The 22,860-nt window shown below is 38.8% G+C and overlaps 1 protein-coding gene across 5 annotated transcripts in view; it reads right to left on the bottom strand.

The window, feature by feature from the left end:
• The window catches only part of plekhg5b (pleckstrin homology domain containing, family G (with RhoGef domain) member 5b), a 79,937-nt gene that overhangs the window by 21,003 nt on the left and 36,074 nt on the right, over positions 1–22,860 (bottom strand). For 4 of the 5 annotated variants that reach the window (XM_032558361.1, XM_032558351.1, XM_032558344.1 and 1 more), the window contains 6 exons: positions 7,691–7,832; positions 5,913–6,012; positions 5,650–5,710; positions 5,363–5,454; positions 5,141–5,277; positions 4,592–4,755 (listed from right to left, as the gene is read on the bottom strand). In XM_032558361.1, the coding sequence (XP_032414252.1) occupies positions 4,592–4,755; positions 5,141–5,277; positions 5,363–5,454; positions 5,650–5,710; positions 5,913–6,012; positions 7,691–7,832 (696 nt within the window). Of the gene's footprint in view, positions 1–4,591; positions 4,756–5,140; positions 5,278–5,362; positions 5,455–5,649; positions 5,711–5,912; positions 6,013–7,690; positions 7,833–21,555; positions 21,576–22,860 lie in introns of those variants that run through there. The other variant, XM_032558370.1, reaches the window with a different exon arrangement.

The raw sequence follows: 22,860 nt of genomic DNA, 5'->3' as shown, positions 1-22,860 counted from the left end.
TAAAGAGCCTGCAATACATTTTGCGGTGTGTGTGTGTGTTTGGGAGACTGGTGATTTATTGTGGGTCTTGACACACACATGGAGGATCCATTAAATGACAGATCCACTCCTGGGAAAGCCAACAGCCTCCAACTGAACCCGTAATGCGAGCCTAATCACAGTGATTTGTATCTCTGGATCAAATAATGTCGCTGTGGGTTTACAGACACCACCCTGCAAGATGCCTGATTCGCATAAGCAAAAAAGGGTTTTTGCTAACTGCTCCATGGCAACAGAAAGATGGGAGGTTTTATGACCCAGCCAACTGACAGCAAGCAAGGACCAATGTACTGCACACACTTATACACCATCCCTGGGCTCCAGACGACAGGGATATCTTTATGATGACTATAAACCGATCTCAGTTTCAGTTTGTTGAAACAAGGACAATAAAGGAACAGCACCCTCCACCATTACTGGTATAAGTAATATAAGTAAAAATGTTGTAAATTTAATCTGACATGGAGCAATGAGAAATAATTAGTGGCACTCTTCTTGGCTCTCCCAACAATTCCTATAAAATTTATAAATGTGGGCTGCGGTTATCTCTGCCTGCTTTGTACCTTTTTTTATGACACTTTTTCCTTACACTTGATTTTCAATTAATATGCTTGAATACCACAATCTGAAGGCTTATCTTGATTATGGCATACAGAAAAGGAAATTTTGACTAATACCTAAATTTATCAGTTTTTGTGTTATGTGTCAATATCAAACTTTAGCTTAAGGACTTGACCTGAGATATCCATTTTTTGATTGACATCTTGATTTGAGATGTAATTTAGTCCTTAAGTTGTTCATAGTGTCAAACTTGCATTTATCTTATTCTTGTTTAACTTGATTCTTATCACAAAATTGATCACATGAGATGAAGGTTAGGCTTTTCACCAACAAACCATCCATAAATTTAGCTTAAAATGGCTGAATTTGAGTGAAAACTTCTGTTCACAAATGTTAAGTATGGTGGATGGTATGTGATGCTGTGGGCCTGCTTTCCTTTCAAATGCCTGCAAAGTCTCATATCATAGCTTTCTTTCTGCATGAGAATGTTCGAACATTATTAAACACAAAGAAATCCTATCTCTCCTACATAGATCGGTAGAGATTGTGCAAAGTAGAATGATCCTTCCTCAGTGTAGTGCAAACTTGTGAAAAATATAATTTTATAATATTAACAGCAGGAGTGCCAATTGTGACTTTGCAAACAGACATTTGCAAAGTTGAATAAATATACTCATATTAAACATTGGAGTTTTCAAAATATGTCAGCATGAGATTATCTGCAATTCAGAATGTAGATCCACAAATTATAGATTCACAATACCTTCCAGATATGTGTATAAACTGTTTCTTTTGATCAAACAGTGTAAAGCTAAAGTGTTTTAAGGGCTTAAGACTTCACTTTAGCAGATGTGTTGCATCTCCTGCTCTGTGTCTGGAGAGCTGGGTCTCTACTGCTCCGTTTGGCAAAACTATGCAACCATAGCCAGTCGCATTAACCCCTTTGCCTAATGAATGCGACGGACATTAGTATAAATTCCTGTTCTTCACTTGACCTCAGATTCCACGGAGTGAAGCTGTAAAAGTTCAGATCTGGATTTATTTTATGTATGGATTAAAAATGATCTGCTAAAGTACAAACACTGTAGAAGGATGGAATATTTAACAATAGAGGAACAAAGGGTCAGAAGCACTTGATGAGGTCAATCAGCAGGAGAGGAATGGAGCTTTGACTAATCAGAGGACTTTGCTCAGTGTCTGTTATAAAATAATCTGAATCAACAAAGCTCTCAGCAGCCAATCACAACATTGCCAGAGACTGTAAACTAATATTAATGCAATAAAAAAAACCTTGAAATTCCAATTTCAAACAAAAGAATACCTCAAAGTCGGCGCATGTTTATTTCCTGCTGAAGAAAATTCTTTAAGGATGCTGAAGGAGTGGTGAGGAAAATCTGCCCAAAAATACAAACTCAGAACTAGATTTTATCTGTTTTGGTTTTTTGAACTAATCAAAATAACCAGGGAATTTGAACAAACAGTGACCCCTGCTGGCCAAAAAAGTAAAAGCATCTTAGAGGTTGTTGAGCTTTTCCTGCTCCATTGATTCCCAGTGGAGCCATTTGTTTACCTTCATGTCTGGCTGAGATTTTAAAGCACTTTTCTAACAAGATTGTTTAATTTTATTTGATTAAATCCTGACAGCAAATTATGTAAAGTGCTGGTAAATGTTAGGAATGTGTAAATTAAAAAAACACCTAATGTCCCACTAATATTTTTGGAGAAAAAATATTAGTTTAATCTTGATTAAAAGTCAAGATGAAAGATCCAACAACACATGGATGGTCCATAGTACAGTTTTTACATATGCAAAATATTCACACACTCACCTGCCACTTTATTAGGTACAACTGTTCACCTGATAGAAACAATTCGGTTAAGTTTAAAGCATCAGGATGGAGAACGGAAAAATTTAACTGATTTTAAACATGAAATAGTGCCAGACCAGCTGGTCTGAGTATTTCAGACAGCCCTACACTGGCAGATTTTTACACTTTGAACAAGACATTTTTCCTGTAAGTGAAAAAACCTGCCAGTGGAACTAGTACTTTTCGTGATTACTGACTTAAAAGTTTATCTTGCTGAAATGTTACTATCTAGGTAGCTGTGTATTAGTTCAAGTGTTCCGAAATATTTGCACTAGAAGCTAGATGAAAATTCTTAAGGTTTTGTGCTTTTGCAGAGTTGAACAATGAAAATTAGTTTGCTGTACTCCAATAATCACCACAGTGACCAGATCTCAATCCAACAGAGCACTTTTAGGAGATTTCCATCATGGATCTCCATCCAAAAAATGCTGCAACTTTGTGATGTTGTTACTAATATGGACCAAAGTCTGAGGAATGTTTCAGACAAAATGCTGAATTTATGCCAAAAAGAACAGAATGGAAAAAAAATAATCCATTAATGTGTGTTTTCGTAATATTATGCACCACAAAACAGAACTAGACATTTTTGCTCTTGATAGCTTTGAAATTACAGCCTTGCACAATATTTTAGTAGTTCAAGTTATGTCAGATTTTTATTGTGAAAAGTAAAAATACATAAGAGCTACATTCTTGAAATCAATTTTCTATTTTTGAGTTGTACTTATTTGAAATTAGAGGGCAGAAGTCTTTGCCATGGTCTTATTTTTGTTGTTTTAGTTGCAAAATAGCACATTTACACACCTTTAATAGAAATGGATTCATATCCAATAGATTCTTGCTATCACCACTTGACTTGTCTGTTCATATCTTTTAACAATGTATTTTAATGCCACCAACAATTCAACACAGGTAACAGTTTTCTGTTAAATCAGAGCCAACCTACCGTAAGAACAGCGCTACTGCCACCCCGAGGAATAAACTGGGATTATCTCCGATTTAAACTCCACATTCATCGTCAGTAAAGCTGACGAGTCCTTACACGAACATCAGGTACGTACATTGACATTCTTTGTCTCATCAAGGAACATGTAGTAATTTTGGCCAAATTAACAAATGAGACACATGATGACTAAAACTAAACTTTCCTTGACAACCTCCAGTGTTTATGTCTCAGCCTTTATGACTAACCTTGACCATTTAGCTCCACAGATGGCAGGGAAGTGCTTTTACCGAGCCCCCACCTGTTCGCCCAGAGCAACAGACATCTGGTTTACAGCTTGCACACGTGAATGCAAAATCCAGCTCACCTGTGGATAGGTGGCTCTTGACTTTTGAGAAAGGTGATTAACAACTTTGTTTTAAGCACTTAAAAGGTCAGACGACAGGCCTGATTAGCCTGAACCTGAGCCAAACATGAGAGAAGTGAGAAGTTTGCCGCAGTAATGGATCACATAGGAAGAAACTGAGAGGGTTTGGGTTGAGATTTCTGCAACAAGTGGAAAAAAAATTATGTGATTGATGTAAAGGTCATTTTTTCCCTTGACAGGGTCAATTTAAACAAACCTCTTTGAAACGGAAGTTTCTTTTTGTGACTTTGACACTAATGCCTGGTGTTACTTCTAAAAGGGTTAAAACGGGTCAGCGATTTAGGAATCACAACTCAGGTCCTGGTGTCCCTACTTGCTACAGCCTGAACCTGCTGGCAACCGGCCTCATTTCCCACTTTTATGTTCTGCAGCCAAGTAGATCAAGAGGCCTCAGTTAGCCTCTTAGAATCTCTCATCAGTTACAAAACAGCCGCTTCCTGTGGCTGCAGGAAGCGTAGAAGTACCAGTGAGTGTTTCAGGGTACACTAATCACAACAGCAGGCGATCATGAAAAAAAAAAAAAAAATGTCCAGCATGCTCATCCATGAAGGTGAGGAAGGAAGAGGTTTTATGGGATGGAAGAAACAAAGGGGAAGCTGTGGAAAGTCGGAAAAAGGTGTGGTAGAACCAAACAGTCTGTGGGAGTGTCTGCGTTTGTGTTCAAAGTGTGTTTTTGAGAGCTGGGAAAGTTAAAAATAAGGAGCCGGAGGAGGTGTGACGAGCTGCAGCATGGCAGGAAATAAAACATGAACTGACCAGCAGATCGATGCTTTCACGGCGTCCCAGAGACTCGTGTGCCACCTTCTCTCTCGGGGTGAGGATGTAGGGGCTCTGGCCATCAGGGGGCTTCATGATGGGCAGGCTGTGCGATCGAAAGTCCTTCACACTCTGCGCCACCTTCACCTCGTCACCGGGACGTGCTACACAGATGAAAATGAGAAAAATCGGTCTCAATTTGTGCAAATTAAAAATATATTTGTACAAATTAAAAATATATTCTTAATTTTCAAAAGAAGCTCTATCTTCCATAGTTTTCTGTAACAGAAAATCCTACATTGCATAATAGCAACATTTTCCACTTCTGACCATGAGCTGGAACTAAGACCAAGTTTCAAACATAGATGAATGTTTATCAATGTAAAAAGACCTTTAGAGATTTTCTTTTCTTAGAAATGGCAATTATATGTTGAACTGTCGTCTTTCCTTGCTTAGCCAGTTATTTGTTATGACCTGTGACTGGACAGAAGTTCAGTGAGTTGGGCAGAAGTTCGGTTGTTAATGAAAGGTATGGTTGACAGTTTTTACCTTTAACTTTGAGGTAGTGTCCTCCTAAGCGATAGGCCTCGAAGTGCAGGGACAGCGGCGTATTGGACTGATCAAGGAACAGGTCGACCCGCGACAGCTCGATGCCATTCCTCTCAAACACTGGACCTAAAACCTCTCTGACAACACAAGACACAAAGACGTTTTGAAACAACACTTTTACTACAATTCATTTTGCTCCTACCATCATCTGACTTGTCTAACCTCAGTGTTTTCTTTTTCATAGCCGGTACAATCTCGGTGTTGATGTCTACGTTGAGGTCAAACTTGAGGCTGAAACACTCTTTGCTGGGGTCCTGCAGAGAACAGATGGACTATTAGACCACAGCGGTGTTTGTTCCCAGCTCATCCACAGGGGGGCTCCTTCTTTTTGAGCGGTCTGACTCGCTCAGGTGAAGGACAGTCGTGTGGAACCACAATGAATATTTCATAAACTCCCGTGAAAAGAAAACTGCTGTCCCGTTAAAAAAACAAACAGGAGAGTTACTTACATCAGTGTGTCGTCTCCTTGGCTTCTTCTTTCCCAACTTCATCCCCACCGTTTTACGCTCACTGCAAAGCAGTTGCAAAGATGAATCATTCTAAAAATCAAGCACCAGCTCTTCAAAACAAAAGAAACTGCCCGCTTAAAGTCAGCACGACAGTTAAAAACACAAGACACACTTCTCATGGCTTTAAATGATCCTCCAGTAAGAGCCTGAGAGGCAGGAGGAGTGAACAAACACTAGCAGGACACAAGAGGAAGGTTACCGACCCGCGGTCGTTGCTCCCTTCATCCTCTTCCTCCAGATCGGAGGGGGGGCTGGTGCGTGGGGGGCAGGAGCGCGTGGACACGTTCCGAGCCAGGATGGAAGCTGGAGGTTAAGAAAACACAGAAGTCACTCCCTCTGTTGGATCACAACTCATTTTACCTCAAACGCTGCACTCCACAGAGCTGACACAAATTACTAAAACACACACAAAAACAAACCATGTTAACCCTTGAGATTAGCACTCTGTGGTTCTAAAGACAACCCGCTGTGACTTAAAATATGAGTGTAGATCCTAATACATACAATACAGCCTCATATAATGATATATTTTATGTGGAGGCTGGAGCTGACACCAACAATTATTTTGTAATCAATTATGACAAATGAAAGAAATTGGCACATTCTGTACTACCTCACTTAAAGAGTGTCATAATTACCGCTGAATGTGTTCTTTGAGAAAATATCAAGAGTTGATGATAATATCAATCGATTAATCCTGATTAATCCATTACGCTGTTTCAGCCCTAATTTTGTGTATTAGTTAAACATACTAAATTTAACCCTAATGAGTTCAAAACAATCAACATTTTGTAACATCATTTATTCAACAAATATGAACTTATAGGAAAATAATCATAGTGGTAACCTAATCAGATAGCACAGGAAAGTTGCAACAACGTGTGGCTCATGGTAAGCATTTTTATTAACTCATCAGGAAATGTGATCATCTCTATAAAAGGAGGAGTTCTGTCTGTTTGATGCTCCAGGGCACACAGGTGTGTGTTAATACAATGCCACAAATGAAAGACAACAGCAATGTTCTTCGAGAAACAATAGTTGCTGCTGATCTGTCTGAGAAAGGTTAAAAGGTCATTTTCAAACATGTAGAGAAAAGAAAACATTGTTCACAAGAAAGAATATATTATTGCTTATAATCTTAGGCTTAATCCTGCTTGAGAACTGCAGGATTAAACATCTCAGCTAATTGACTGCTTACATCCTGGACTCAGTCTTAAAGATAGAGTAAGGATTATTATGACAATTATTTGGGGAGAGTTCAAAGTAAAGCCACTGCTTCTCCGCAATGAAAGGAGTAAATTGAGGTGGTTTGAACGTCTTATCGGGATGATCCCTGGGCGGGACATTTTGGGGAAATATTTTGGGAATAATGGCAGATTTAAAAAATGGGAAAGAAATATGTTTTTATCTGGAGGAAAAGCTGCACATCAAATTTAAATTCCCAGAACCAGAAGTAGTTTTGTTCGAACAGCAATAAGATGAAAGCAGAAATGTCCTAAATATGTCAACACTTGGAGATGGAAAAAAATGAAACACCCTCCGTGGCTAGTTTGCACAAGCCCCGGATCCTCAGATTACAGCCCACTCCCCGCTGCTCAGAGGTTTAGATGGGAAACTGGGGTTGTCTTTGTTGAAGATTTAGTCAGGGTTTGAAAGTCACCAACCAGTCAGAGCTTTGTGTGAGTGAGCCAACAGCGTCATGCGTCAGGTTTCAAGTCAGGTTTCTGTGGTTTCACCTGAAGGTTTACTGCATTTGCTGCTTCTTGTCGATCAGAATGTCTTTAAAGTGAGTGATCAGAGTGCTTAGGCACAAAAAGGGAAAATGATTGACATCACCTGCCTTATATAGACAACAATAAAGACCTGGCATGCATGATATTTACACAGTGAAGGTCCTGTCATGAGGTAATGGGGGATGACTTCATCCCCCTTCCAGGCAGAGGGGGAGGGGAATTGAGTACCAAATAAAGAAATCATCTACCTTGAGGTTGCAGGTCAAATCGGGGGTGTCGGTCAAAGTGCATGTTGTCGGCGCTCTCTGGATGGCATCGCGAGTCACATGAATCACACAGATGAAGGGGGCTTTTGCTGTTCAGGTCCTGGCAGTCTGGGTGGTGGCAAACCTGCACACAGAGCAATGCACAAAGTCTTTACATCGAAGCAGACACACGTTCAAAATAAAATAATAAAAAAAAAGGGTTGGGCTGGAGTGAAAATGCCATCATGGTCACACACTTTTAGAATAAACAGCTCCCTGCTCCACTATTGTTTCTGCTACAATTAAACGACCGCAGAGGCCACCACAGGCAGCCCTGAGGTTTGGCGACTCCCACCATCTATGCCCCTCTAAAGTCACCTCATGTGCTGGTCTGAGATCTGCTTACCCTGACATAATCCAAAACTGTACCCCCTACACTCAATCCACAAATCTGAGTATGGGTCAGCAACTGGGAGATGCCATGGTTCCAAATTAGGAAGCTTGAGAGCTGCAGGATTAAGGATCTGTCTGTCTCTGTTCCAGACATATCAAACCACACCCCCCAGCTTTTCCACCACCTTCAGGACCAGTAGACTCTTCAGTGTGTCGCAGCAAGGCAGCACCCACAGCCGGCTCAGGAAGCAAGGGATGTATGGGGAGATACAATGGAGGTCCTGCTAATGTACTTCCCGACATTGTTTCCTTGTGCTCGGGAGGAGTAGTGTGTGTCTGTGCAAACTGCGAGTAGGTGTGTGGGAGGGGGTGTGCGTGCGTGCAAACAGCAAAGATTGGAGCATTACACAGGGAGTGTAGCCCTCATGAATGCAAAAGAGGTAGATGTTAATCATACAATCATTACTCACTTGTTTCAAGAGAAATATGCTGTCAATGAAAGACTGTGTGCATCACATCAGGTTATTGGCTGCTTTTAATGCATCACCAGGTGAATTGGGGAGGAAAAATGACCAAGTAATGAAGGGAAATGGAAGATGAGGTTAAGTTTGGGTGAGTCCAAATTGAAGACAGCCTAAGGGTGTTTTCACACCTGATAGTCCAGTAGACTGATTGGGAACCAAAATTGCAACATTTGTGATATTTCCAGCTGGTGCGGTTCACTTTCACAGCACTGTGTCAAATGAAATAACCCTTAAAAATACATGTCTCCCTGCTCCCCCATTGTCTGTGGTGGCACTGCACAAGAACCACTGAAGACATGAGAGCAACTTCCTTTTTCCACACAATTTTATCAAAAATGAAGTGGCAGGTTTTATTGGTTACAGGATTTCTCTTTTTTCATTGGTAAAAGACTTACTTCTTCCACAAACTAGCAGGTTTGTTCTGGTTATATTTACCCAAAATTCCCTGCTCTATAGTCTACTTCCTGCTTTGGAGCAGTCTCTGGTCCATTTGCATCCACATTTGAACCACACCAGAGTTTACTTCAACTGAACAGAGACCTGGGTTTTTAGATGGACCAGAGTTCATTTTGTTTTGGTCCACATCAATGTTTGATTAAACATTCACACTTCCCACACAAACTGGACTTTCTAGTCAAACGAGCTGATGTTATAAACAAGACTAAATGGGGTTAGTGTGAATCCACCCTCAAAAAAAGACCAGAGGAAGTACAAATCCCCTAGCTCAATCGTGCAACCTAATTGGGTCCTGTACACTGTCAAAGCCTTCTGACGGTCCAGCAGAGATTAAAGCCCCGCTCCGAGTTGCACGAGCCAGAGTCTTTTCCTGCAGCACAGACTCCTCACTTCCTCCTCTACACCCAAGGTCGCTGCACCCAGGTCGAGCCACTGTCAAGCTTTAAAGCAAGAATAGATCACACTCTGAGAAAAAGTCCTGACTCAGACTAAAACTAAGGAAAGGTCAACATGAAACCATGCAGGATTCCTGTTTGTACTCACGCACTCATTCATTCCCAGATTTGTGTCTATCATCTCCATCAGTTCTGAAAATGCTACATATTAAGTACTAATTATGTCCGGGTCATTACTTTTTTACTAAACTAGTGCAGCAAATTGCAGGTAAAAATGATTTTTGCATCTCTCCTTCCATTGACTCACTGATGTCAGACCATCGCCCAAGGATCAAAAAGTAGACGTCTGTTACAACATCTCCTGATGTGTCATCAAAACCACGATTCTTTTAGTGAATTTCCCATCTGACAGAGGTAGAAGGGCAGAGAAAAGTGAGCGAATCAAACAGCAATCTAAAAAAGTGTACACAAATAGGTGAGCTCTCCATAGCACTGCACTGAGGGGTTCACATTCCTGCCATGACTCAAGCAGCTGAGGAAAAAGAAGATTTTAGCCAAATTCAAGAGTTCAAAGCAGGAAAAAGACTTACTAAAAACTCTGAAAGATTCCGCTGTCAGTGCTGGGTTTTAGTGTTTCAAATACTGAACATTCCTGTCCTTTTAAAACTGTGCATATGCAGATCCGTGGTTTAAATCCCTGGAAAGGGTTATGTTATTTTGGGAATTCTAATAAAAGGAGGGAATCAAGAGTTCCCAAGAATTAAACCACTGGTAAGGTCCATTAAGCCAAGATTGTTATAGAGATCAGACACAGTCGAGCTTGATGATTGGATGCAGGTCATGTATAAAAACCTTTTATGCAACCAGGGTTAGAAAAATTGTATGTTGGGGGAAAAAAAGTCAAGAGCAGAGTGGCCTTTGTCCTAATAGTGAGTCTGGCCTACTGATGGGGGTTTATGAGAACCTTGTTTTGTAGTCTACATGTGTTTTCTAGATCAGGAGGAGTCTTATGTCCACATCTCTAGAGGTATTTTGTGGGTGGGGTGTTGTAGGAATATGGGGCAGCTGGCTTATTCTTAAAAGTGGTCTGGTTCTTGGTATTACCAAAGCAAGTTGTGCTTGTTGCCAGTGTAGTTTTTCTCCACTAAACCTGCCCCTCACTACAATCACTACAAAGGTGTTCATGGACATCATCTCATCTCTGGGTTGTTGAACCTCAAGATCTACATGTTTGTATTTGACAGATTATGTGTTCTGCTGACCAAGTCTTGACCTTCATCTAGATTGGTACACAGTCTTGTATTAACATGGAAGGGCTGACAGTCAACTCCTTCAAGCCTGAGGTCATGATTTTCTGCCAGAAAAAAACAAAAATACTTTGTAAGATGTTGAGGTTTTACAGAGTTATGGTGAGAGACGTGGAGGACAGCTGGCACTGTGAAGGGCTGAATGTGCATGAAACAAATACACGTCATGTGATTGTGTAGTCTGCGTATCCCTTTGCGTGCCAGCTCTTGGATCTCCCTGGATTAGTGGACACACACATACATCCTCTCTCAAAACAGCTGAGAACACACACACACACACACACACAAGTGGTGCCACCATAGCTCTCATCTTGGCTTAGCACGTCCAACGCCACGTGGCACCTGACTTATGAACCCCTGTTTCAACACATCCTACAGGCATGCCCATTTAACACACAGACACACACACAAAGGAGGACAGACAGAATGGCTGCAACATCCTGAAGCAGTGGATGTAATAAAGCTTGACCTGTTTGAAAGGAAATGAGTCTATTGTGGCGAACCAAAATTATTATTCAAATAAAACTAATCTTTCCATAAGCACACCAAGGAGAGAGACTATTCAGTCATCCTGCACAGAGTTTGGTATCTTTATGGTGCAAACTAATGGATGCTTACACCAGCAGTTACATCAAGTTGAGATTCAAAGGACCACTTAGATTCATGACCATTGATGGTTTAAAAATCAGCCAAGCGGTGGAATTTGGGAACAGTTTCCTCACAGCCATCAAACCTTTGGCTACAGAAGACAATTCAAGGTGAGTTTGTGCAGGTTGTCACATCCTCACAAGCTTTTAAGTCTGTTGCCAGGAAGTCTTCAGATCTACAAAAGGGCTACTAATAATTTTAAACTTTCACCAATATAATGTCAGAGATGATGAGATTTGAAGAGAATGTGCTCAGTCATGCTCTTACCGACCTTTTTCTTCCAGAAAAAGCACTCCAGCTTTCTGTTTGTGGTTTGACTGAACTTCCTCTGAGCTCACTCGGGCTTTTCTGGAACAGCACGTCCCGCCAGAGTTCACCTATCACTTATGTAATAGCACACACAACAGAATGAGTGTGCATCATGACAGAAGTAGGTATGAGACCCGCTGGGGTTGATTTCTTAAGGAATGCATCTTCTTGCAGATAAGAAAAAATAACTGACTCCTTTCTTCCGATTTCTTTCCCTGCAAAAAGTCCATAAATCTGAGGTGCACCAACATCTTTTATGGCTGATTTAAAAGACTCACTTCCCCCAAAGCTGGAGAGTTCGCCGATATAAAACAAAATCCTCAATTTGTCATCAGAGAGAATGCCTAATGAACACTTTAGAAAACATTACAGACTTTTGATAGAGTTATAAAGGGGGGTCACACTGTGGTTAACATGAAGTTGGGTGGTTTTTATGCTTTCACATGTACATGTTGTGAGGGGTCAAGTCAGTCAAGACAGGCCACACCAACAATGAAGTCAGAAAATCTGCCTACTCAAATGTTTTCATAGTGCAGATTTAAAATATTTGAAAGAAAATGCATTAAGGTGTATTTGTTGTTTCAACGATTAAAATAGGTAGTTATGGGGATTTTTAGAGTTGGTCTCAAGTATTTGCAGATTTTACATATTCACGGCTGTCCCTAGACCCAGTAGGTTCACTGCATAAATACATATTTGCACAATAGAGAATTAAATACAAGATGCACCGACGTGAAAAGTTGAGTTTATAACAATATTCTGTTATTGACAACAATCAATATTGACCAATACTATATAGATATATAAATTTTCCTATCTTGTAGACATATAAACATGCAAATAAGCATTAGGAAATGTGTTTGGGATACAAATCACATACATATATTTCTGAGTGGGTTTATTGCCACCACTTGTGAGATGAGTGAACAGTCGCATCACTCGTATCACACCTGCTACCAGACACCTGTACTAGTTATCCCTTACAGCACTGTAAGGGATAACACTACAGCAACATCTGTTAGTCTGTGCAAAAGCAAAAACAATGACCATTTAGCCATTTAAATCCAAAATTCAGCAACTACTAAAACATGTCAAGAATGGGTTATTTATATTTAGAAGCCTCCTTGATGGCCACAGATCTTTCACCTCTATTACTGCCTTAATACACTCCAAGCTGTCACTTATTCTTAAGGGGTGTTCTAAAGTGCAAACCACAACTTGATAAAAGCTACATTTATTAGTAAAAGTTATTTTTAGAAATCTACAATTTGTTTCCAGGAACATACCAGGTCATGAGGTTCTATTTCTGAAATTAACTTGACGAGCTTGATGACAAGCTTATTGTGAAATTGCTTTCTCAGCCGTTTTTTTTCTTTTTTTTTTTTAGTAAATTCTGTGGGAAAGAGATAACACTGTCCAGATCTAATAAAAGAAGAGTGATGTTCCCTGGTGGAAAATAAAAAACCCCAATCAATATTCAGGTTTATTCACACTTTGAACTTAGATTACATTTTTTTCTGTATTACTTTTTAAGGCAAGTGTCAACAAAAATGATAAACTTTTAAAGTTATCAATCCTTAAACAGTTGTCCATAAATTGCTGTTAAAATATTTGCAAATGACTTATTTATGAATGGAAAAAGCCTTTTGAACCACTCTGGCCCCATGTAAAAATATAAATATCCAACTTGGTAAATCATGAATAAAGTGTGATTAACTATACTATCTTGATCATGCACCCCGGTCTGAGTTCTATCAGATCTGCACACCTACACAGAACCTGACAGCAAACCTGTTTAACTTTTGGTAAGTTAAAGAAACCAAAAGCCAATACATCATACAGCAATCTAACTAAATTCAAGGGCAGATGAGAAACAAAGTTTCTAGACTTTAATAAAAGAAAACAGACAGTGTAATAGTTATATATAGATATTTTAGATGTGTTAAAATTAGAATATATTTAAATTGTCACTATGACTAAGCTCCATTAGACTGATATTATATCCAAAAGTAAATTAAAGCTGTACATTCATGTGTTCTTAAAAATAGGCTTTACTTTAAGTAGGAAAAATCTTCTAAGCATAAAATTTGATTGGGTAAACATGTGCTTAACTACATCCCACATAGCCTGACTGTTGGAAATTATATGGAGTACAGAAAGCTTAAAGTATTTAGTCAACATTTCTGTTATGTTTTTTTTAAAAAATAAACAATGTTTAGTCATTGTTTATTAAAAAAAAAAACAATGACTATCACCTCTGACAATCACCTCTCCTCCAGGAGAGGAGAGGTGATTGTCATCCCTGCTGATTCAGTCTGGAGGTGAGAGTGTAACAGAGCCAGGCAGCAGAAAAACATGGAGCAAAAGGTTAAAAAAAAAAACCTTATCTGTGGAAACATGACCTGCCATGTATTACACCTCTGCTTCAAAACACACACATGCTGCCCACACCCACAGAGCAAAGTCGTATCTCGGTCATTGTTTTAAGCAACCATCACCAAGCTCACGTCCACATAGACTCATAAACATGGGGCCTGATCTCTGAAAGCTCTCACTGCAGACAAAATCCAGGCAGTGTGTTTAATTACATGGGCCAACATTAATGTTGCTCATCAACACATTGAGTCAAAAAAAAAGAAAAAAGGAAGATGATTTCAGTTCCTGTCCCAACATGCAAGTCGTCACCTATTTAGCGGTCGTTGCTAGTTTTTACAGCGTGAACGTCTCGGCTCATCAGACATGAAGAGCTGATGGAATGAGCTCCTCTATCATTTTTTCCTTATTACAAGCTTCTGCTCTTTTTACCCCCTACTCAGTTCACGCAAACAAGGTTAGAAAACACACCAATGAATTCCAATAAAACACACACCCACACACCCGCAAACGATTGGTTAGCGTTAGAGCAGCAAGAGTCATGCACAGTCTTGTTTAAACAGTGACTTGTGGGTAAGTCGGTGCAACATCCAGACAGACTTTGGTCAGACCAGCTCACGCAGTCTGAAAGTCAAACTAATCAGAAAAGCCTAAACTCAGACGCACCGCCACCTCATCAACGGTTCATAGTCTACAGGAGACAACTGCTGTCTCTTTTTTACGGTCGAATACACTAATGCAGTGACCTTTGACTAAACCTAGTTTACACAAATACAATTCAGAGCACATGAATAACACTTTAAGCATTTTGAATTCCCATGAACACAGAACCCTCCAGATGCATGTACGTCATTAACCACCATACCTCGTGCTTTTTTAAAAATCTTCTACAGCCGATATTTCAATTATCCAATGTCAAAAAGCAAAATATGAATGAAAATAAGTCTTAGCACTTGCCTAATCTTTTCTTCCATAAATCAAGTCAGAGTTTTCTAGCATCACTGTACCATTAAAACCAGATGGACTTGAGCTAAATGCAACGTTACATGTTTAATGCCTCACAAAAAATAATCAGATGTGTCTTGCAATAACAAGTTAAGAAATGTTGCTTAAACCTCATTGTTTCACACGGTGCACTTTCAGTTAAGTAGGTTATTTTGATGTGAAACCCATACTTAAAATGAAATATCGTACTGTTAAGGGTGTGGTGTGCAGAATCTGGATGCAAAAATTATAGCCAATTTAAAGGTTCAACATTTTATCACAATAAAACCACATATTTTATAGGATTTTATGTGATATACTTGCAAAGAGTTAGTCCAAGTGGAAGGAAAATTATGCTTTTTCAAATAAATAAAACCCAGATAAATAAAAACCATGGCATGCATCTGCATTTTAAACTAATGTGTACATGAATGTGTGTGCGTTGCACCAAGGATTATAGAACCATAATACCATCCAAGCAGGGATGGTGGGTTCATTACAACACAGTGTGGCAAGACACACTTTATGCTGGTACCTCACGTACTTACTGCTACTATGATACCTCTACGCCCAACTTACCAGCCAATAGCATGAAATGAACACCAGTGTGCATGCAACAAAGAGATTTTACAAAATTGAGAACCTTTGCTGCACCTCCTCCCCACATGCAAGCAGATTTGGGGGAAAAAAAAAAAAGAGAGAAACATTTTAAAAACACAGTTGTCCACTTTCGTTAGAAAGTGCACGGCACTGTAGTGTTTTTAAAGAAAAAAATATGACAACACTGGAGTCATTTTTATATTTTTCCTATATTTGACTCACTTTCTCACTCTGTTACCAGTAAACTTCAAAAAGAGGGAAGAATATACGTATATATTTGAAATAGCCAGATTAGTGAAAACCAGGTCTCAGTCAAGTGCTGAGGTCACTTCTGACATCTAAATTTATACCTTCTGCTTGTTGCAAATCAAATCACCTAAATACCAATCTTTATACTACATGTACCACATATCTTGTAGTTTCTTCACTTTTTGTCAGACTGTGCATTTATTACTCAAACCTGCATAATAATGTCTTTTAATAAAGTCTGACTTGTTTGAGATTTCAGTTTTTGCCCAGGTGATGCATCTGGCGATGACACCTAGAAGCTTTTCTGTGGTCTGGATAGTTTTTTGGGTCAAACCCTTCGTGCAGACAATTTGCAAACACCAACCAATGAGGATTTGCAGGTGTTAGAACTGAAAAAATAAACAGCAATCAGCAAACACCATTATCTCATCCTCACATACGGGCTTCGTTTTCACAACGTTTTTTGCTGAACAATTCTACACTGCAGTACCAAGTCAAAGAGTTGTGCTGATTCAAGGTGTGTTTTATAAGATCATTAAAAAAATTGTATGAAAAAATATGTTTTCCAAAATTTCCATTACATCATACTTGATAAAAACTAATAATAATAATAATAATAATAATAATAATAATTGTTTTTCAGAAATCCCTTAATCAAAAAGTAAAATTAGTTAATTTTTTTTAATAATTAAATTGATTGTGTGACCCTCTGGAGTAAATCTTTATTAACCATAGAGTCAAAGGTTTAAGGTGAAGTAGCAGATCATAAGTCTGCTTGAGCTTTTGATAGATGTTTCATCCAATGACCTATTTGGTATTTCTTTGAAGGTGTTTGCCTCTTTCCAGATGGTTTCTGTAAAGAAGATTCCAGCAACTAATCAAATTCCTGATTCACCTGCCAGAGATCAGTCAAATGATTTTAGAAAACAGCATCTCTAAAGAGGTAATATTGCTGAATGAGTCCACACTTTTCCCAGCGGAGGCATGTTGTCTGTCTTTAAAATCCACCGTTCAAAATGCAGCTTTTTCTTTAGGCTCTTAATTGCTAACTAAATATACAACATCAGCTTCTGTATTAGATGTGATGGATTGCTAGAGGAAAAAAAGAAAGGAGGGAAATGCTTGTAAAGGGAAATGCTTGCTTCAAGCCATGGAGAAGGACTCTTATGCGGCCTTTTTCCAACAAACTACTTTTCCTTGTCCTCTTGGGAGAAGAGCACATGACCCCCAAGCAGCCTCCCCCATGTATGCTGGAAGGAGCCCACTTTCCTAAACTTTACAAAGAGCTACCATTAGCTGTTGCCTGGTAGGTGGGATTGAAAACAGTGCAGAGGAAGACTGCAGGAGATTAAAGTGAGGGGACACGCCTTGCCCATGTCTGATTTATTTTTTCAATAAATAAACAATGCATCTGTTGAAGAGCCCACTCGCCTGCTTTCTTCTCCTGCCATGTGTCCTTTGGCTGAGCGGGGAGGCAGGAGGAAGAGAGCCAGGCCCTGGGTTTTACTGCGGACCTTATGCAACTGCACTGCCTTCCCGTCTGTAGGTCTGTTCTAGATTAACAGACTTGCCCCCACTGCTCTACAGTACAGTACATATGGCTTCACTCAAACAGAGGCACTTGTTGTGGTTCATGCCTCCTGGAAAAGTGTGTATGAGAAGAGTGTGCATTTCTGAGACATACGTTAGGCACAACTGTAAAGAGAAAGTGGTAAAAAATTCCTCAATACATCAAAAAGAAACAGTGGTCTTCAGTGACACTGGGTCAATCTGTGTCCTTTGTAAAAGTATGTCAATTTACTCAAGTCTATTTTTTTTTTCTTTAATTCAAATATTTACAAATTCTGGAGATAAATGGCTTTCACTTATGATTTTATTGATTTATATTTATATATAATTTTCCTGTGACTTTGTTTAACACAATACTTGCATTTATTTTGGATCCAATTCATGTTTGGGCTTTCTACTTCTTAAGACTGATTATAGCCTGTAATAAAGCAAAAATAACCATTTATAACCTCCTTTAGGTAGATATAATTTATACATTTAATCTGCAGTGGACCCCCAGAATTCACAGAGGTTAGAGACCATAGCTTCAACAAATAGATTAAATCCGCAAATACTTTAGACTCCTCTAAAACGACTATAAATGCCTATTTTAGTCATTCGACCACCAAATATACCTTAATATGCATTAATACACACAGTGGAGACCATCTTAGCTGAGGCTAACATCCACAGTCGTCCTCATCTCCAACTTGGGGGTACAGCCAATAAGAACCAAAGAAATGAATGTCGATCCATGATTGGTTAGTCAATAGTTTGTCAAGAAGCATCGAGTCCAAGTAGTTTAGCTTCCCAAGCCGCAATTTCTTTCCTCCATCATCCAATCTTGCATATGCCCAAAAGAAAACTCAAGGTGAATTATGTGTGAATAATTTGGAGCTATGTTTCATAGATTTGAGAAATTAGGAGCAAAACTACAAAAGTGTAAAACAGCCAAGAGGTGAAATGACCAGCACCAATCAAAAATGGAGGATGACTCTTATTTTCAAGTATTAATTCAACAAAACTTGCAGTGCAGCTTGGGTGAGTCGCTGACTAATTGAGGAAGTTATTCCAGGTGACCCGTAAACTCTGGAGTGCCTGGATTTAAAGATCTGGAATTTGATAAGCTCGCTCTGTTCGTGTGGAGCTAAGCCAAGTAATGACTTTTTATATCTGGTAAAATCTGAGCATTCGGTGAGTCAATTGAACAAGGCTGGATTGTGCAATACTTTTATTGAAGCCTCGAGGAAATTAACATCTGTGAATGTGACAACCTGAGCTTCGTACCATGAAGTTGAGTAGAAGTAGATTTATTATCGATATAAATAAGAACTGCACCAGACCGGGTTAAAGCTGAAGCGTGAAGAAGGCAGGTGTGGACTGAGTGTACATCAGCATTTGCCACCGGCTCGGAACTGAAGGGTAATATTAGAGAAGTACTTTATTACATTTATTTTATGGCATTATACTGCCTCAAGGATGCTTATTCATATGCAAAATATTTGTTTTTCTCATGCTTAGGTTGATTTAACTGTGTTTTTTGATGAAACCGTTTAAAAAAAAATAATCATAGTACTTTCTAGGTAACATGAACATAAATTCACATGTTAAATGAATCTTTAGTGCAATGGAAGAGTCTCACACTGAAACATCTGATGCAGTTCTAAAGTAGAGATCGTTTTAAGTTTCTTCCCATCCTCGCAATCTTATGAGCTGGTAAGATGAATTAGGTCTTTGCTCAGTCTTGACTGTCACGTTTGGAACCGTTTTAAGCCTTGCTATAATCACAGATGGGCAGCAACTTTCTTAAAGCCATTTCCAGGCTTGTAAAAACAGAAATCTTCCATACCTGAATGATTCATTCGCTTAAAAATTTTGTTTCAAGGAAAATAGGTCTCCATTTCCCATTACAATCAAAATTAATCAAACATTCACCCTAAGCTAATGTACATTCAAATATCATAAAACTGTTTCACTGGCATTGTACAGTGGACCCCCAATATTTATGGAAGTTAGGGACCACAACTGTAAATATTTGAGTCCCCTCTAAAAATGTCTATAAATCTATTTTAATAGTTCAAACAAAATATACCTTAATATGTGGTATTAAGCAAAATGGAAACAGGCCTAAATCTCGCTTTTCGGGGTACAGCCAGTCAGCGGAAAGTAAAATAAATGGTGCACCTGGATTGGTTGGTTTGCAAAGGGCAGCCATTAAATGTGTCAAGTATCACTGTGCCTAGGTATTTTAGTTCCTCAGCTATTTTTCAATTATTTGGCATATGCTATACAAAAAAATTCGCGAATAGGCAACTTTTCCAAAAATGATTTTGAGTTACATTCCACAGAAAATCTGGAACTGGGTGCATGAAACATTGAATATTTATTTATTTCGAGTGAGATAACTACAATAAAATAAAAAAATGTTGTACATAATTCCTTCCTCGAATAATATTAAGTGGGACTGCTGTATTGGTTTTCAAACAAACAATGTTATTCAAATTGCAATATGTAAGGCCTCTTCCACTTTCTTAAAGCAGAAAATAATAAGCAGAGGTGGTGGAGATGACTTTCCTAAGATCATAAGAAATATTAAGAAAAAGAAAACAAGTTACTGCACTGAAATGAAAATGAAGACAAATTTATGTTTAATCAGTTTTAAACCCAAAACCTGACATTTCTCCACAATGTGCATTATTTGTAACCGCACAGGCTGACATTTGCAGCTTTCACTAAAACAGATAAAAAACAGATCTTATCAGCCTTTGGGATTTGTTGTTTAGAGAAATGCTTTTATCACGTCTTTATAAGATATTGCTGATCCTAGAAACGGTTGCCAAGTTGATGTTAGACAACTGCTGTTCAGGTATGAGGTTTATGGAACGGTCAATCAGCAGTTTAACCCGTTTATCAAAGCCACTTGAGATAAAACCAAAAGCCATAATGGTAACAATATGCTGGAGAAACACTGACTGCGTCCACAGATAAGGAAGCTACAACAGATCCAGGTTACGGCAGGAAGTCTGTATGTAAACTCTGCTGGATGTTTACAGCGAAGGTCGATTATGGTTTTAGAGTTCTCCCTTCGGCAACGTTTGCGTAACCAACTGACCTTTTGGGGATTTTTAGAACGAGTTTCTGGATACAACAGACAACAAATAAAACGTTCAGAGCCAAATAAACTCCATAACTGTCTGACAGACACAGGCCAATGTTTTTGACTCACTCAGTGTCCAGATCAGACTGCCTGACTCACTCGTTATTTTATAGGATTTGGACACCAGACAAATTACAGTAACTGTAAACAATATTTCATAACATCATCCTCCTCTGCTCAGTGACACACATTTGAAGAGGGAAGTTATTTCCCAGATTACACAGGCATTTTGAAGAAATGGGTCAATTTACTTGAACTAGAACATTCTTAAAGTTACTGTGTAAGCAAAAGGGTCACCATTTCCTTCAGCTTTTGCACATTTGTCACATTACAGCCACAAACAACCATATATGTATTGAAAATTCAATGCATACAATGTACAAAATAATAATGATGAAAAAATTGCTTTCAACAGTTCCAAATAAAAATCTGAAAAGTGTTGTATGTATTTATGTTCTACACCTTTATTCTGATACACTAAAATGAAATCAAGTGCAACCAATAGCCCACAAAAGTTACGTATAACTTTCTAATTTTCTGTAAGTATTTATGTTGAATGATACACAATCAGCCTGAAGCAAAGAAAAAGTATATTTACAAGCAGACTTCTTTTTTAGAAAATTAAATATTAATTAAAAGCTTTGTTTTTACTAATGATTGAGAACTGAATTCAGGGCTGAAATTTCACAGAATAAACCATCACCATGATGAAAAATGGTGGTGGGAGCATCATGTAAGGGGACAGAAGCTGATTAAGGTTGAGACATCGAACTAAACACGGGGAAAGCCTACAAGAAGCTGCAAAACACAAACATTTTCGCCTAATGTTAAATAATAAACGTTATCTACTTCAAAATCTGATTAAATGAAGATGACAGCTCCCCTGTAGCCAACTTTACAGACACATTTTGGCATGTGGCCTTACCAGTTTCCAAGGTACACCAGAGGCAGCAAAGCATTGTAAATCTCTATTTCCCATTTTCCCCAGTGTGTAGCAAAGCATCAAGCTTCATCTTCATCCCCAAGCTTCGTCTTCATCACCTTTCATACTTTTTCTCTTATCATAGAAAAGTACACTCAACCTGCAGTGAAGAGCACGAGTAGGGTGAACCTTTTATGTAATGTAACTATGCATTCCAATAAGAAAGGTATGTTTCAACATGCAGTAAAGTTTGCCAAAGAAAAATATTGCCTCCCCAGCATCTTTCACAATTCATTTTACAATGCAAAAAAAAAGAACCCCACCTCCTTTTCCAGTGAACTCTAAGTCAAAAAGAAACTTTGTGTCATCACAGATTGAACAAGTTTGAAAGAAAGTCGCTGTGAAGGTCTTGAATGTTCCAATTGCTTTTTAGAAAAATGCTGATCCAGGTAACACCGTCTAATGCTTACAGTATATGGTGCCTACCTAGGACACAGTCACAATATCTCCAAGAAAGCAGCAAATTCCAATAAACCTAAATGAAAATCTTTTTCGTTTAAGGGTAATTAACAACTATGCAAGCAAGCACTCACCAGTTTCCGCTTTTTTCTTTCGCTCCCTCTACTTCTACAATGTCAAGTGTATCAATGGCTGTTTGAGGCGATGCTGTCTGGCTGGACTGTGACGCAACCTGCCTTCCTATCCATAGCTCCAGGGCAGAAGAAGGAGGGATAGGCAGGAAAAAGGCCAAAAAAGGAGGAAGTGAAAGGAACATAAGTGTGTATTCCAGGTCAAGTTAGACCTTACAACTGAAGTCGATTTGTACTTAAGTTGTTCCCAGTGTTAGTTGGAAATTGATTTGGAAACCTACTTCCAATTTGTTCCAAAGAATATGGAAAAGGAGAAAGAGAGAGAAAAGAAGCGGTGGCGGGTGCCACACTGGTCTGTTGATATAAGAAGCAGATGTGAAATATCCAGACGCAGAAAAGAGGGAAGGGGAAAAAAAGAGTAAAAGTGCCGGTCTGCAGAGTTGTAGATGTGTGTTCCCTTTAGAGTCTCAGACAGCCAGACTGGAAACCATAACACTCTGTGAGAGGCTGTATACTATGATAATGAATTATTCACCTAAACAAATCAGAGTTGTCATTTATTTCTGCGAAGGAGAAAAAGAGCTGGACATTTACAGATTCCCAAAATGTTCATTGTTTCACCACAATAAGTTTTGGGCAAATTGAGAATGTTACAAAAATAGCTGATTAAGTCCAATTGGTAGCGTAATATAGAGCCTCAGATAAAGATAATACATCA

This window comes from Xiphophorus hellerii, chromosome 1, assembly GCF_003331165.1.
Source record: "Xiphophorus hellerii strain 12219 chromosome 1, Xiphophorus_hellerii-4.1, whole genome shotgun sequence".
NCBI lineage: Eukaryota > Metazoa > Chordata > Actinopteri > Cyprinodontiformes > Poeciliidae > Xiphophorus > Xiphophorus hellerii.
Note: the sequence above shows the minus strand (reverse complement) of the source record. Positions and strands in the feature narration are given on the sequence as shown.